We start from the raw sequence: 12,917 nt of genomic DNA, 5'->3' as shown, positions 1-12,917 counted from the left end.
TGTGATACCCCTAGCTCAAAGTGCAGACCTACCCAGTGCTGTTCAGTGCTCCTCACTGGGAGGCAAGCAGCCCACCTCCCCATAGCGCCTGCTGTTTCACCTTCCTGGCCACAGCACCTTGTCAAGGAAGCATTAGGTTCCTCCTCTTTGACCCAGTGCCCTCTTCTCCCTAGCACACCCATGTGAGACAGGCAGGCATTGGGGCTCACCTATCAGTCACCTTGTGAGATCCCTGCTTAGAACTCACTTATTCCTGGCCCCAGTCCTTTGCTCAGACCACTAGACCAAGACACTATCTTAGTATGTCTCCAATAACTGACTGCAGTGGCAAGAGGAGCACAGACTGTTTCAAGCAAATGGGTTTTATGTAAACATTCTTTTTAAAAAATGTCTCTCTCATTCTCTTCAGTGTGGACTCTAAACCGCTCTAGCATCCTCTTGCCCACAGCTCACCCTTAGGCCCACAGTAGGAGACCCCAAAGACCTGTCTAGGGGCTGCTAATATCACTTTGCACTCAACAAGGGAAGGTTTTATTATTGTTGTTATTTATTTGACATTGTGTATTTAGGCATCATCCTGGAACACACAGACACTCAGCGTATGAAATGGCTGGACCTGGAACATCTGCTGATGTGTAAGTGATAAATACAGCTGAAGTCCTGCTCATTAATGAGTTATAAAGGAATTTAGCTGACAAGCAGCAGTAACCGATGCCACTGGTGCAAAGTGCATCAGCCACACATCAAAGGACAAATTCACTCTTGCCCAGTAGAAAGTCAGCCTTAATTTCCCCTGAAGGAGGAAGCTGCAGAAGGTGTGATATGAGTCAGTGCATCTGCTGGTTGTCCTGGCAATGCCCCCTCCCCAGCCAGTGCTATCCACACTTTGGGCTTTATTGGCTTTCTGTGGACTCCCCAAGTGAGAAGTAGCCACTTTCTGCTACCCCAAATTTCCCACCAGCAATTTTGCTTCCAGTAGGTGCCCTGTATCTTGCGCAAACCAGCTTGGACCTGGTCTGTGTTAAATTCCAGGTTGAGTTGAGCTCAGGCAGTGGCTCCTGAATAGAGCTGGAAAATAACTGAAAAGTGGAAGCTATTGAAACAATGGACCTTCTTCCATTTGCAGCAGAGTGGATGACTTTCTGGTAGAGTCAGGGTCTCCCCACAGTTGGGAGCATGGAAGGGACCCAATGAGGGACCCTAAAGCTTTGTTTGTATTGGAGAGCTGCTGTCGTGTGGTATTCAGAAGTAATAAGTCTCCAGCTATTTCAGGCACAGGTGACTATATGAAAAGTGAGGCCTATTCATCTCTCATGTATTTTCCACCCCAATAGAAGGACTGAGCCCAGTTTCACATTTTTCCATGTGATCATTCTGCTCAGGTACTTCAAGGTTCTGTGATCACACTTAGCTGTGATTTGACAGTCTGTTCACTAACGTGATGTCCTCTGTAATTTCAGCTCTCCGGGTCCTAGAGAAAGACCCAAGTCCCACTGTCCAGCTGGTGGCAACGGAGATCATAAGTGACATCTGTCCTGGCGGAGCGCTTGGCGAATGAAGCAGAACGGAGACAAACAGAACAAGGCGCTCCAGTGGTATAAGGGCCCTACCATCAATCAAATGTTAACCCCACCCCTTGACCCCGGCAGCAAGATGTGTCATGTGACCCCTCTAAGAACTCCTCCCACTTTCCTCTACTAATCAGGATGGGTTTCGCCCCAATAGGAATGCCCAGAGAGAAGACTTGACCAATCAGGGGGAGTTCTGGGGCAGGTGACCTGTCCTTTGTGTGACCCCTCTAAGAACTCCTCCCACCGCCATCTACCGATCAGGATGGGTTTCAGCCACTGGGGATCACTCCAAGAGGAGATTTGACCAACTGGGGGGAATTCTGGGGTGGGGTGACCCATCCGGAAGTGCTTCATGTGACCCCTCTAGGAACTCCTCTCACCACCCTTTACCAATTGCAATGGGTTTCAGCTGCAGAGGACTGCCCCAAGAGGAGAGTTGACCAAAACAGGGTGGGTTCTCGGAAGGGGTGAGCCTCCCAGAAGAGGGTCATGTGACCCCTCTAAGAACTCCTTCCAATGCCCTCTGCCTATCAGAGTGCAGCACATCACCTCATAAGTCCCAGCGCTGGGCAGAGGAGGCCATCTCTTACCAAGAAGATGTGTTTTATGAATTGTGGAAAGGCTGAGAGGAGACATGGACTCCTTTACCTCTCCCCTGAGATCTTCAGACTTTGTTTTAGCCCCGAGGACCTTTTGGGCTTGTATGGATAAAGCGCTATAGCAGTTACAGTTCCGAGGAGGGCCCTTTGACTCGACCATTGATAGATACCTCAGGACCCGCCCCAAACCCTCGTGAAGAACCCCAATGAGTGTGACAACCCCCCCCTAAAGTGGGAAGATGATCATGGCTTGGGGGAGTCACTGGTGGACAAGGTGAACGGGAAAGACGTTGCTCAGGTAAATGAATGATTAAGAAGCGATGGTCGATCATGGGGGTATAATGGGGTTAGGAATCGACTTGGCATTGCATAAATCTAAGAACAAGCAGGGGGTTGCTTACACTGTTTTTTTTGTCTGAAAATCTCTCAACAGCTCGACGATGCCTTTCAAGAGGCCTTTGAGAACGTACACATCGGTAGCCCTGTCGTGCATCAGCTGTTTTTGCTCCTGTCTGAGATGCAGCTCTCAAGAGGAAAATCCGGAAAAGGAGAAAATAGAAGAATGAACCAGCTCAGAGTCTTTCGTTGTAGGGGTCACGGCGTCCATTTTTACAGGTGTCTGTCAAAGGTTGTGTTAAACCAGGCAATTAATTAAACTTATTTAAATGTGTCCCTGTGACTTTATTCCCCTCCATACTTGCGTTAGTAAAAGACGGTACCAGGAACAGTCCTGTCTCCACAGACAACTCTGTTAATGAAAATATATTGCATCCCCAGGGAAGCTGGGAGCTTTGGTGGGGGAATCCTCTTTCTGAGTGGCCAAAAAGCACAGTAAAACTTTAAATAGAAGACAGGTAACAGCTTGGCTTTCAGATCAGATGCTTACACTTTACACAAACTGGCTCAAATACATTTTAAAAGAAACAAGACCATTGTTTCAGATGTGGACGCGCAATGGCAGGCAGATCTGGTAGATGTGCACCGGTTCTCCAAACACAACAGAGGCTTTAAGACGTGTTATCTGACTTTATAAAGAGTGACAACCGGCGCTTTCACAGAACTATACGTACCAGACCTGCTGATGTTAATCCTTCACATTCTCTGAAGATATGGAAAACAGTTTATAGAGATGGTTTTAAAATAAAACCAGTTGTTGCCCCTTTTAGAAAAGGCAACCATGTGAGACTATCTAAACTCAAAGGAGCCTTTGAAAAAGGTTATGAACAGACGTTTACTGATGAGCTATTTATAGTGGATGAAGCCTTAACCAGGAGCCAGAGACCTATATACTGATTAAAAGATTACGAGGGTGAGACAGTTACTGGATCTTTTTACCCTGAAGAATTACAAAAAGTAAACCCCAAATGAGACAGGATTTACAGGATCAAAAAAGTTCTAGCGGATAAAGGAAAAGGGAGAAGAAAGCAGCTACTGGTGAAATGGTTTGAGGAGGCGATAAGTTTAACAGCTGGGTGGAAGCTTCTCAACTCTGTGACATTTAGACACAAACAAAAGAAACAAACAAAAAGATTCCTCCTGCAAAGACAGAGAGAGAGAAAAATGAGCGACAGCAGATTCTACATTACGTTGCCCAGCAATGCCAGCTCTGCAGTTTTTCCTCAGAACACCAGCTTGAACTTTACAATACGGCTAATTAAGCCCTAGGATCTCCGGAGAGCCTGGGAGGTGGGTTAGTGGAAATATAATACCCGCACAGCCGGAACACTATCAACGAAGACACCCCTTTTGAAATCACCTTTGCAGGTATGGCCTGGAGTTTATCCTACAACGAGGTTATTACTCGTCCATACCTGAATTATTGGATCATATGAACAGTACTGTGGCTCGTCACCCCACACCGCCTGAGGTGGTCATGAACTACGACCCTGGGGGTAGAAAAGTTAGTCTTAAATCTGCCGATTTTACTTCTATGTTTTCTATCAGCGGGGAGCTAGCTAACGTTCTAGGTTTGGGCCCGAAGCACAGCGTCCAAAAATTCCCCTTCTCAGCAGACATCACAGGGCTTTTAATTTCTTGCGTCTGTTCACATATTGTAGAACACGAGTTTGTGGGGAACTTTTCTGTTCCCCGTTACGTTGTGTCCCTGTCCGAGGAAGAAACAACGAGTTTGTCACCATCACCTACGATAAACCTCATTACGTTCCTGTCAGAAAACACCACATCGATACCATTACCATTGAAATAGACAGATCAGAACAGACACGTCTTGTATTGCTTTGGCAAGGTGATCATCAAGGGGCACCTGTGTCCCTGGAGAGAGCGAGGCTTCTAAAAAGCAAAACATTATGGCGATCCTAAAAAATTACAGCGACCCCACCATCTACAGGAACTATTACAAAGCCCAGGTGGGATATGCCCTTCCTGGATGTATGGGGCTGGCGTAGGTGGAATATTCCGTAACCGAGCCTCTGCAACCAGACTTCGAGGCAGAACACTGCGTGAGAGAACATATGAATCTGGTACAGACAGCTGGTAAACAGGTGAAAGATCGTTCTCTGTTAATCAACCGTGAGGAGTTTGCACGGGGTTACACCTTGTTTGCCTTTGACCTGTCTCCCAACCAAGAATGCACCAATCACTGTTCCCTGTTTAAAACCGGGAACCTGAGAGCAGAAATACGTTTTGGGACGGCTTTAACCGTCACCGTCAATATGATCGTGTATGGGGTTTTTGACAACATCATAGTGATAAATCAGAGGAGAAATGTTCTGCTTGACTATATGTGAACATGGACACCGTGCAGCTCTCACGTGTCTCATCAATGACCTCTTACACAAAAAAGAATTCCCTTATGATTGGCTCCCTGGCAGCAAGCTCTCTGAGACCCTTAGGTTTGGTGGTCAACACGCATCCACATAACCAACCTGGTGAATGTTGGCTCACCTTGTATCTGGTGAGGTGTAACCGTGGAGAGTTTTTTGACTCATACGGGCACCCCCCCGAATAGCGTGTTGTTTCCTAAAAGCATTATGAAATTTTTAAACAAAAATGCCACAGATAATGTGTTTCACAATAGACAATTACAAGACCCCCACTCTGTCGCCTGCAGCGATCACTGCGTGTTTTTCTTACATCATCGTAGCAAGGGTTTATCTTTTGACTGGATTTTAAAATTGTATTCTAACGACTTAGTGCAAAACGACCGGATGGTGATGAATTTTGTAAAAACTAAATTTAAATTCTTGGGCATATCTAGCCTTGCTTAAAACATGTTTCAACAAGCCCAGACGTGTATCTTGCAATGATTTTTATAGCCATGTTATCCAATACTCTCAGGCATAACAGACAATGTTTGTTTGGTATTATCCAACACATTTTCCCACAGTTGCTAGGCCCCGCAGAAATTGCAGAAAAGGGGTGTTTCCACCTCACAACCATTTTTAAAGCCATAGGGCAGGGTTTTAAACCCTTCTCCTAGGACCTTCTTGGTGGAAACGACTTTCTGTGTTTTCTTAAGGGTTTTTGTCTTTATTTGCCACTGATTTTTGTTCCTTATGATAGAGGGCTGCTGAACCTCTATCTTTTTGGAGGTGTTTTCTCACAGGCCCGTGCAATAGTCCAGAACTAGATCTTTCAAACTGTCCAAGTTGATCTTTTCACAATTTGCTACGTTCAGGGTAATACTTTTTGACTTTCATGCAGGTCTTTCTTCCCGGCAGCTTTTACCCGTATGTTTTCGGTCCTGCCGACACAAACTCGGTGATGTGTTGATCTGGCGGGATCTTGCCTAAATAATTCCGCAGAGGAGGATTCCAGTCACCCTCCTTTTTCACAAATATCACCAAGTCAGTGTCATGGTACAGGCACTGCTTTTGCAACCTGTCTAGCAGGTTGTATAGTTCTATGCAGGCATAAGCAGTGGTGAAACAGGCTATGAAAACACTGGTATTTCCAGAGACATAGTACCGGTCTTTTGGGTCCTTTCAAGACACTCATGCTGTTTCATCGTTGATAAACTTGCAGGATGAAACCTTATAGTTGAGGGAAAACAGGTACTGAAAGAGTTTGTCAGGGTCTCTCAACACTGCTGGTATTGGGTAGGTTTGTGGAGCAGATGATATTATTATTATTAATCACATGAAACTGTCTTGTAAACTTAAAAATAAAATATTCATTAGGGTATTTTTCTATTTAAAAAGTCATAGCTTTAAAACAAAATAATCCATTTCAGGCTGTATAACAACAGGAGTTTTGAGTTTTTCTACCATTTTAAAACAACAAACCTACAAACTTTTTTTTAAATACACCTCATTTTGCAAACTAAAAACCAAACGGCTTTTAAAATCAACTTCTAAAATCCAGGTTAAAACACATTTTGCACACTAAAAAAACAACACCCTGTTAGTTTGAAACACACCGTTACCATCAGTTTGCAGCCATATACTTAAAAAAAAAATCCCACCTATGTTTTACAGAGAGAGAGAGAGAGAGAATTTAAAACCCACACGCATTTAAAAGCCAATTTCAGAAAGTTACCTTCTACTACAGGATAAAGTGTTGCAGGCACATGCTTGTTCTGTCCCCCTCAATGTGTGTTTGGGCCTTTGGATTAAAGAACAAGCAAAAACTGTTAGTTAGTATTAGCCCCAAATCCCTATACAACCTGTGTAGTACCTGAAGTTATTAAGCAAAACTACAGTTAAAATGGTTTTTACCTTGGCCTGGTGATGAAATGCAATTTAAAGTTACTAGTTCTGTGCTAAACAGATCACACTGCAATAAACATAGGCACCATTATTTACTAAGACAGCACAGCCAACGAGTGATATTATACAATATATATTTTCAGAGTTTAAAACAGGGAGCATACCTCCTCTTGCAGCCCAGCAGCCATTCAAGAGTTTCTGTTGGAAAAAAAGTCTCCAAAATACCTGAGGTTTTCATACTATCCAAGCCCTTTGTTTCAAAAGGACTTCAAAATAGTAGCCAGCAGGTTGATTTGATCGCTACAGCTCTGAAATACTAGAGACTTAAGGACTTTAGGCCCCTTCCTAACATTCCCTTTTGTGAGCTGGGGTGGGGGAATTAAGCTGTCTGCACAACTGAGGTGCTTTCGGCTACATTTTTTCTTTTAGTTAAAATACATTTTTCTGTAGGGCCTTCTTACAGTATTAAACATAAATCCCCAATCCTTAATGTAACTGCTCCCCCCCCCCCGTCCCAAGTGGGGACCTTTTGCAGATATCAATACATATCTTTAGGGCTTGTTTTTTAAAACGTTTCTTTCATGCATAAAGTTTGGGGTGGGGGTTGAAATAAAATGGTTGTATCACAGCCATAATAAGCCCCCTAGAGCTTTTAAATGTTTGATTGTCTTTAGAGCAAATGCTTCTTCTAAAGCATGGTGAAGGTTTGTGATCCCTTGAAACATTTCAGTTTTGGTTTAGACCCTGGGGTGTGTGTGTGTGTGTGTTTGTTGTAAATATATTAATTTAAACTTTTAATGGCTTTGAATTGACCCATAGCATCCAACCAACTCCCGGGTCATATTTAAACTGTCCAATAGCACTCTGTCAACTCCAGGGGTTATATTTAAACTGTCCAATAACATCTGCAAATTCCTGAGGTTTTATTTCATTTCATATTAATCAAAACTCACCCACCCACCTCCCTTACTATGGGTGCACACCAATCAAATTTATCCCTATGGCAACAACGATAAGTAGTCACAGTTACCTTCACTATTCAGTGGGGGTGTGGTTAAAACCATTCAGTTCAACAGGATGAGTCAATTCTATTGTACTCAAACATATGTCTGAACCATCCCTGTTTGTTTTACTGTTGTAAGCAGAGTCAGGGTGAGATCTACCCTGACATTTGGTGGTGAGTTGTGGAAAAGAATGTCAGGGGTTGATCTCGTTTGCACAGGCACACCCACCCCGCCTAGCATGAGCCCACAGTAGCCCAAATGGTCACTTTGGCTGCTGTGAAATCCCCAGTTTCTCTGTTATTGAGGCAGGAAGAATAAAGTCTTGTTATCCTGATTATCTGAATCAAGGACAGTGGAACTGTACTTGGCCTTTTATGACGGAGGGACTCACCATCAACTAAGTAGCACTCGCTAGGCAAGGGACATGGGTTCCAAAACTCAGCAAATTGAGAGAGGCTGGGGACAGGTATTTGTACCTGGTGGGCCCCAGACACTAATTCCATCTCTTCTTCCTGTCTCCACTGTGAAATGTTAGTGCTAATTTTGATTCCATGAAGAGTCTGATTACAGACTGCAGAGCTGAATTCACTTTGGGCTAATGGTGAACCAGCACTGAGTCCTCCCTACTACTTAACACAGTAAGTGGTGATTTTAGCTTGTAGTAGGGGAGCCTCAGTGCCCCACTGGCTGAGGGCTTGAGCCAGTTTTGCATTGTGTTATTGGACTGGAGTTCCTAGCAACTGAACGCAGCTCTTGTTGCTGCCAACTCTGATGGGCTGAATGGTTACACTGTAAACACATTTTTAGGATTTTTCTTCTCCCACAACATACATTTCAGCTTTTTGCTGTAAATGGGTCTTTTTTACACAAAACCACAAAAGTTAGATTCTCACAAACCATTTTTTTTTAATTTAAAAGACATACAGCTTCTTGAAAACAAACCAAGAGGCTCCATTAAAACTTTTAGCTCACTTAAGGGCCAGAGACCTTCTAACAGAAATGCATATAGTCACAGAGCCCTTTTCAATAGATGTTTTTTTTAATTTACATATTTAAATTTACAAATTTATATATAAAGTTGAAGTCCAAATCACACAGTCATGGTGCCATTGGGCTGGGGCATCTATGACATAGCCCTCACAATCTTCAAAAAGCTTTTCCCTAAGACAGTTATTAAGAACAGCATAAACAGCAATGCATACGATAGTCCACATACATTTTTACACTCACAATGTGGCACTGGCTCAGCGAGTTCCATGCCAAACCTTCTCCTAAACTCCTTATAACCTTCATCCTCGAAGTCCTCTTCAACAATTTTTAGCGGCGTTCAGCAAAAACAAGGCGGGCCCGGTTCATCTTTGCTGCTTGATGCAACGTTGTCCAGGGCCTCCGGGTCCTCTAGAAAGGCATCATCGAGCTGTCTCAGACAAGAAACAAGTGTAAGTTCTCACTGCTTGTTATTTAGATTTACACAACCCCAGGTTCCTAACCTCATTACACCTCATCATCAACTGTCGCTTCTTAATCATTCATTTACCTGAGCGACGTCTTTTCCGTTCAGCTTGTCCGCCGGTAACTCCCCCAAGCAATGATCGCCTTCCTCCTCCAGGGTGGTGGACAACGAGGCCACCATGCTCATTGGTGTGTCTCATGAATGGTTGGGCTTTGGGTTCAGGTTCTGGCGTATCCATCAATGGCTGGGCCAAAGGAATCCCCTCGCCTGTTCCCTCAACTTCTTCGGAACTGTTGCTGCTGTAGCACTTTCTCCACACGAGTCCAAAGGTCCGCGGGGCTAAAACAAAGTCTGAAGTTCTCAGGGGGGTGGTAAAGGAGTCCACGTTTCCTCTCATCCTTTCCACAATTTCTGAAACATGTCTTCTTGGTAAGAGATCGCCTTCTCTGTCCAGCTCTGGGACTTGTGGGGTGATGGTGATGCACTCTGATTGGCAGAGGGCATTGGGAGGAGTTCTTAGAGGGGTCACACAACCCTCTTCTGGGTGGTCACCCCATCCCAGAACCTGCCCTGTTTTGGTCAAATCTCCTTTCGGGGCAGTCCTCTGCAGCCGAAACCCATCGCGACTGGTAGAGGGTGGTGGGACGAGTTCCTAGAGGGGGTCACACGAACCACTTCTGGATGGTCACCCAGCCCCAGAATTCCCCCCAATTGGTCTAATCTCCTCTCAGGGTGCTCTCTAGTGGCTGAAGCCCCTCCTGATTGGTAGAGGGCAGTGGGAGGAGTTCTTAGAGGGGTCACACAAACCCCGGAACTCCCCCTGGTTGGTTAAATCTTCTCTCGGGGCGTTCCTATCGGGGCAAAATCTATCCTGATTGGTATAGTGGAAGGAGTTCTTAGAGGGGTCACATGACACACCTTGCTTCCAGTCATGTGTCTGCCTTGACCCCAAAAGTAATACCCCCGTGGGGTGGGGCTTCTGATGACCGGCGGGCAGGGCTTATTGGGTCAAGGGGTGGGGTTAAGTTTTGATTGATAGTAGGGCCCTTATACTCCTCGCTGCTGCTACCCAAAATTGGAAGAAGACAGAGGCAACTATAATACTGGGCAGTAGTCGCCGTTGTCCTACTGCTCAGATGCTGTAAGTGAGAGAAGGATCAGGCCCTGTAAAGTAGCCTGGGTTGATTTTTATTATGCAAAGCGTTTTTATTACACATCAGGACATCTAGTCATTCTGATGGACATGCAGCCTCTGGATAAGCTCATTGATAAGCATGTACATTATACTGCTTGCTCAGAGGTCATTATTATAGTAACAGTCAAGTACTGGCTCAGATCCTCAAATACACCTGAGCTCTAGACTCTGGGCTGTTCTAAATTACGCTGTCTTGTAACAGCCATTGCTGCACTGGAGATAGCTGTAGCACAACGCACACTGTGTGCGCCATCTTCTGTTCCCAGCTCACACCCCATATACTTGGGTGGGAAGCTAGGAGTTGGTGACATACAGCCAGCTACACTGGCTGTACACTCTCTATGCTGGTTCTCTGGGTGTTAGGGATTTGCACATGCTGGGGAATTCCTAGCTGCCTCTTAGGGCAGCTTTATGGCTACTTTGCCCTGCTCCACTGCAACATAGGGCAGCAAAAGGGTGACTTTACAACTAACCCCACCCCTATTGATGCACCTACCCGTGGTTGTTAGGAGTCTGAGTTCAGGTATCTGGGTTTGGAAAACCCACTCACCTGGCATGAAGTTGTCTAATGGCAACCAAAGGCCAAATATGCCTTTAAACATCAGTCCCCTTGCTTTTCAAATATCTATTTGAAACACCACAAAGCTGATAGAGATTTAAGTGCCCTAATCAGCACCTCTGCAGGTGGCTATAATGGGTATTTAGGCATCTACCTGCAGATTTTAGTGCTTAACTTTAGCCTCCCAAGGCCTTTGTATTTCCCAAGCCTATGAGTTGCTGAGTGTTCTCAAACTCCCACTGATGTTATTGGGAGATAAGGATGCTCTGCCCTTCACAGAAGGTGCTCAGCAGATCATGGAATCATAGATTATTAGGGTTGGAAGGGACCTCAGGAGATCATCTAGTCCAACCCCCTGCTCAAAGCAGGACCAATCCCCAAATGGCCTCCTCAAGGATTGAACTCACAACCCTGGGTTTAGCAGGCTAATGCTCAAACCACTGAGCTATCTCTCTCCCCTCCCCTCAACTCATCCTCCAAAGTTAGCTACTATGATCCTTCACCTCATATCAAAAGGTCACTGAATGGTCAGGTTTCTAGTGTCCATCACCACCTCATTCTCCAGTTTACTGTCCCCTTGGGTGCAGGGCTTGTGAGGATTCACCAGGCAGCAGTTAGCAGAGGAGGGCGAAAGGCAGAGGGAGTCTGGGATGTTATTGCTTATAGTTCTCAATGGGGAGACAACGTTCCTGTAACAGTTGAATATTGGAAGGAAATCAATAGAGAGCCCTGTTGAATTGACACATTCCACTAATTCAAAAGCGACTCTATTAAGTAATATGGGTTCCCCTAATCTTGTAGTGTTTCCTGTTTTGGTGATTGTTTTCTATACCGTATCCAGCAGCTTATTCCCAGTCCATGTTCTCCTATTGTTATTCCCTAGTATTCTGCACTCTGTTTATGTGTATTAAGGGGCACTGGACAAATACTGATGACTCTTCACATTTCTTTTTCAGGTGCTGGCCATGTATCTCACAAACAAGATCATATGTAAATAACCCAGCTCCAGATTTTGTATATACTGTGTACATATTTCCTACTAAACTGTTCGAAGTATCTGTTTCAATTGCTCAGAGGCCTGATTTCATCTTTGAGAGAATTGGGGCTTCCTCAATGTCCACTGTAACCATGATGTGGGGGCTTCCTCCCTTGCCCTTTCTCCGTGGAGCTGGACGAAGACCTCAGCTCAGCGCCTCTCTAGGGTCTCTAACCACACTTCCGCAGTCCCCACAAAGCTAGATCTACTCCCTGTAGTTAGTGGCCTGGGGTCTGGTTCTTAATCATATTCTCATCTTTGTTTTTCTGGGAATTCAGTGTTGCTGATGAATTCTGGGTTGTAAGTGGGATGGACTGTGTTCTGGCGAGTTATCCTCCCTCCTGTCTAGCCTGTTTCTGGGTCAGAAGGCTATCTGTGAACTGCGTCTGTTTACTTACAGCCTTAGGCTCAGTGCCTGTAATAGTGTGTGAGGGAAGGCATCTCTGCTTTCCTAAGCCAAGTCCCTGTTTGTGAACTGCAAGACTTTAGCCGAGAGGAACTATTGTATTCCCTAGCTTCCCCCACTGCACTATAAGGGAATGACTGTCATTGGGTATCTCTGACAGGGTATGTCCTGCTGCGCTCACTGGTCTTGTGATGTCTCCATATCGGGGACCAGCTCATTTTGTTAATAATTCACATTGGACTAGAGCTGGGTGAAGGCTGATGGGGCAGTTCAGTGAGGGGCTCACCAGTTAAACTCCACAGTTCAGAGAATCCTAGAAACGTAGGGCTGGGAGGGTCCTAGAAATATCATCCCATCCAGCACTATACTTAGACCGTCCCTGACAGCTCGTTGTCCAATGGGTTCTTAAAAACCTCCAGTAATGAGA

At 45.1% G+C, this 12,917-nt stretch overlaps 1 protein-coding gene across 3 annotated transcripts in view; it reads left to right on the top strand.

Moving 5' to 3' along the window:
- LOC123375428 (maestro heat-like repeat-containing protein family member 2B) overlaps positions 1–12,101 on the top strand; it is a 47,339-nt gene extending 35,238 nt beyond the window's left edge. Inside the window, exons 30-32 of one of the 3 annotated variants that reach the window (XM_045026294.1) lie at positions 570–635; positions 1,461–1,595; positions 12,005–12,101. In XM_045026294.1, the coding sequence (XP_044882229.1) occupies positions 570–635; positions 1,461–1,558 (164 nt within the window). In that variant the 3' untranslated portion in view covers positions 1,559–1,595; positions 12,005–12,101. Of the gene's footprint in view, positions 1–569; positions 636–1,460; positions 2,469–2,603; positions 9,614–12,004 lie in introns of those variants that run through there. The other 2 variants (XM_045026293.1, XR_006581446.1) reach the window with 2 other exon arrangements.
- Positions 12,102–12,917: the final 816 nt, after the last annotated feature.

The sequence above is a fragment of the Mauremys mutica genome, chromosome 8 (genome assembly GCF_020497125.1).
Source record: "Mauremys mutica isolate MM-2020 ecotype Southern chromosome 8, ASM2049712v1, whole genome shotgun sequence".
NCBI lineage: Eukaryota > Metazoa > Chordata > Testudines > Geoemydidae > Mauremys > Mauremys mutica.
The sequence above is the reverse complement of the archived record's forward strand: the minus strand, read 5'-3'. Positions and strand labels throughout refer to the sequence as shown.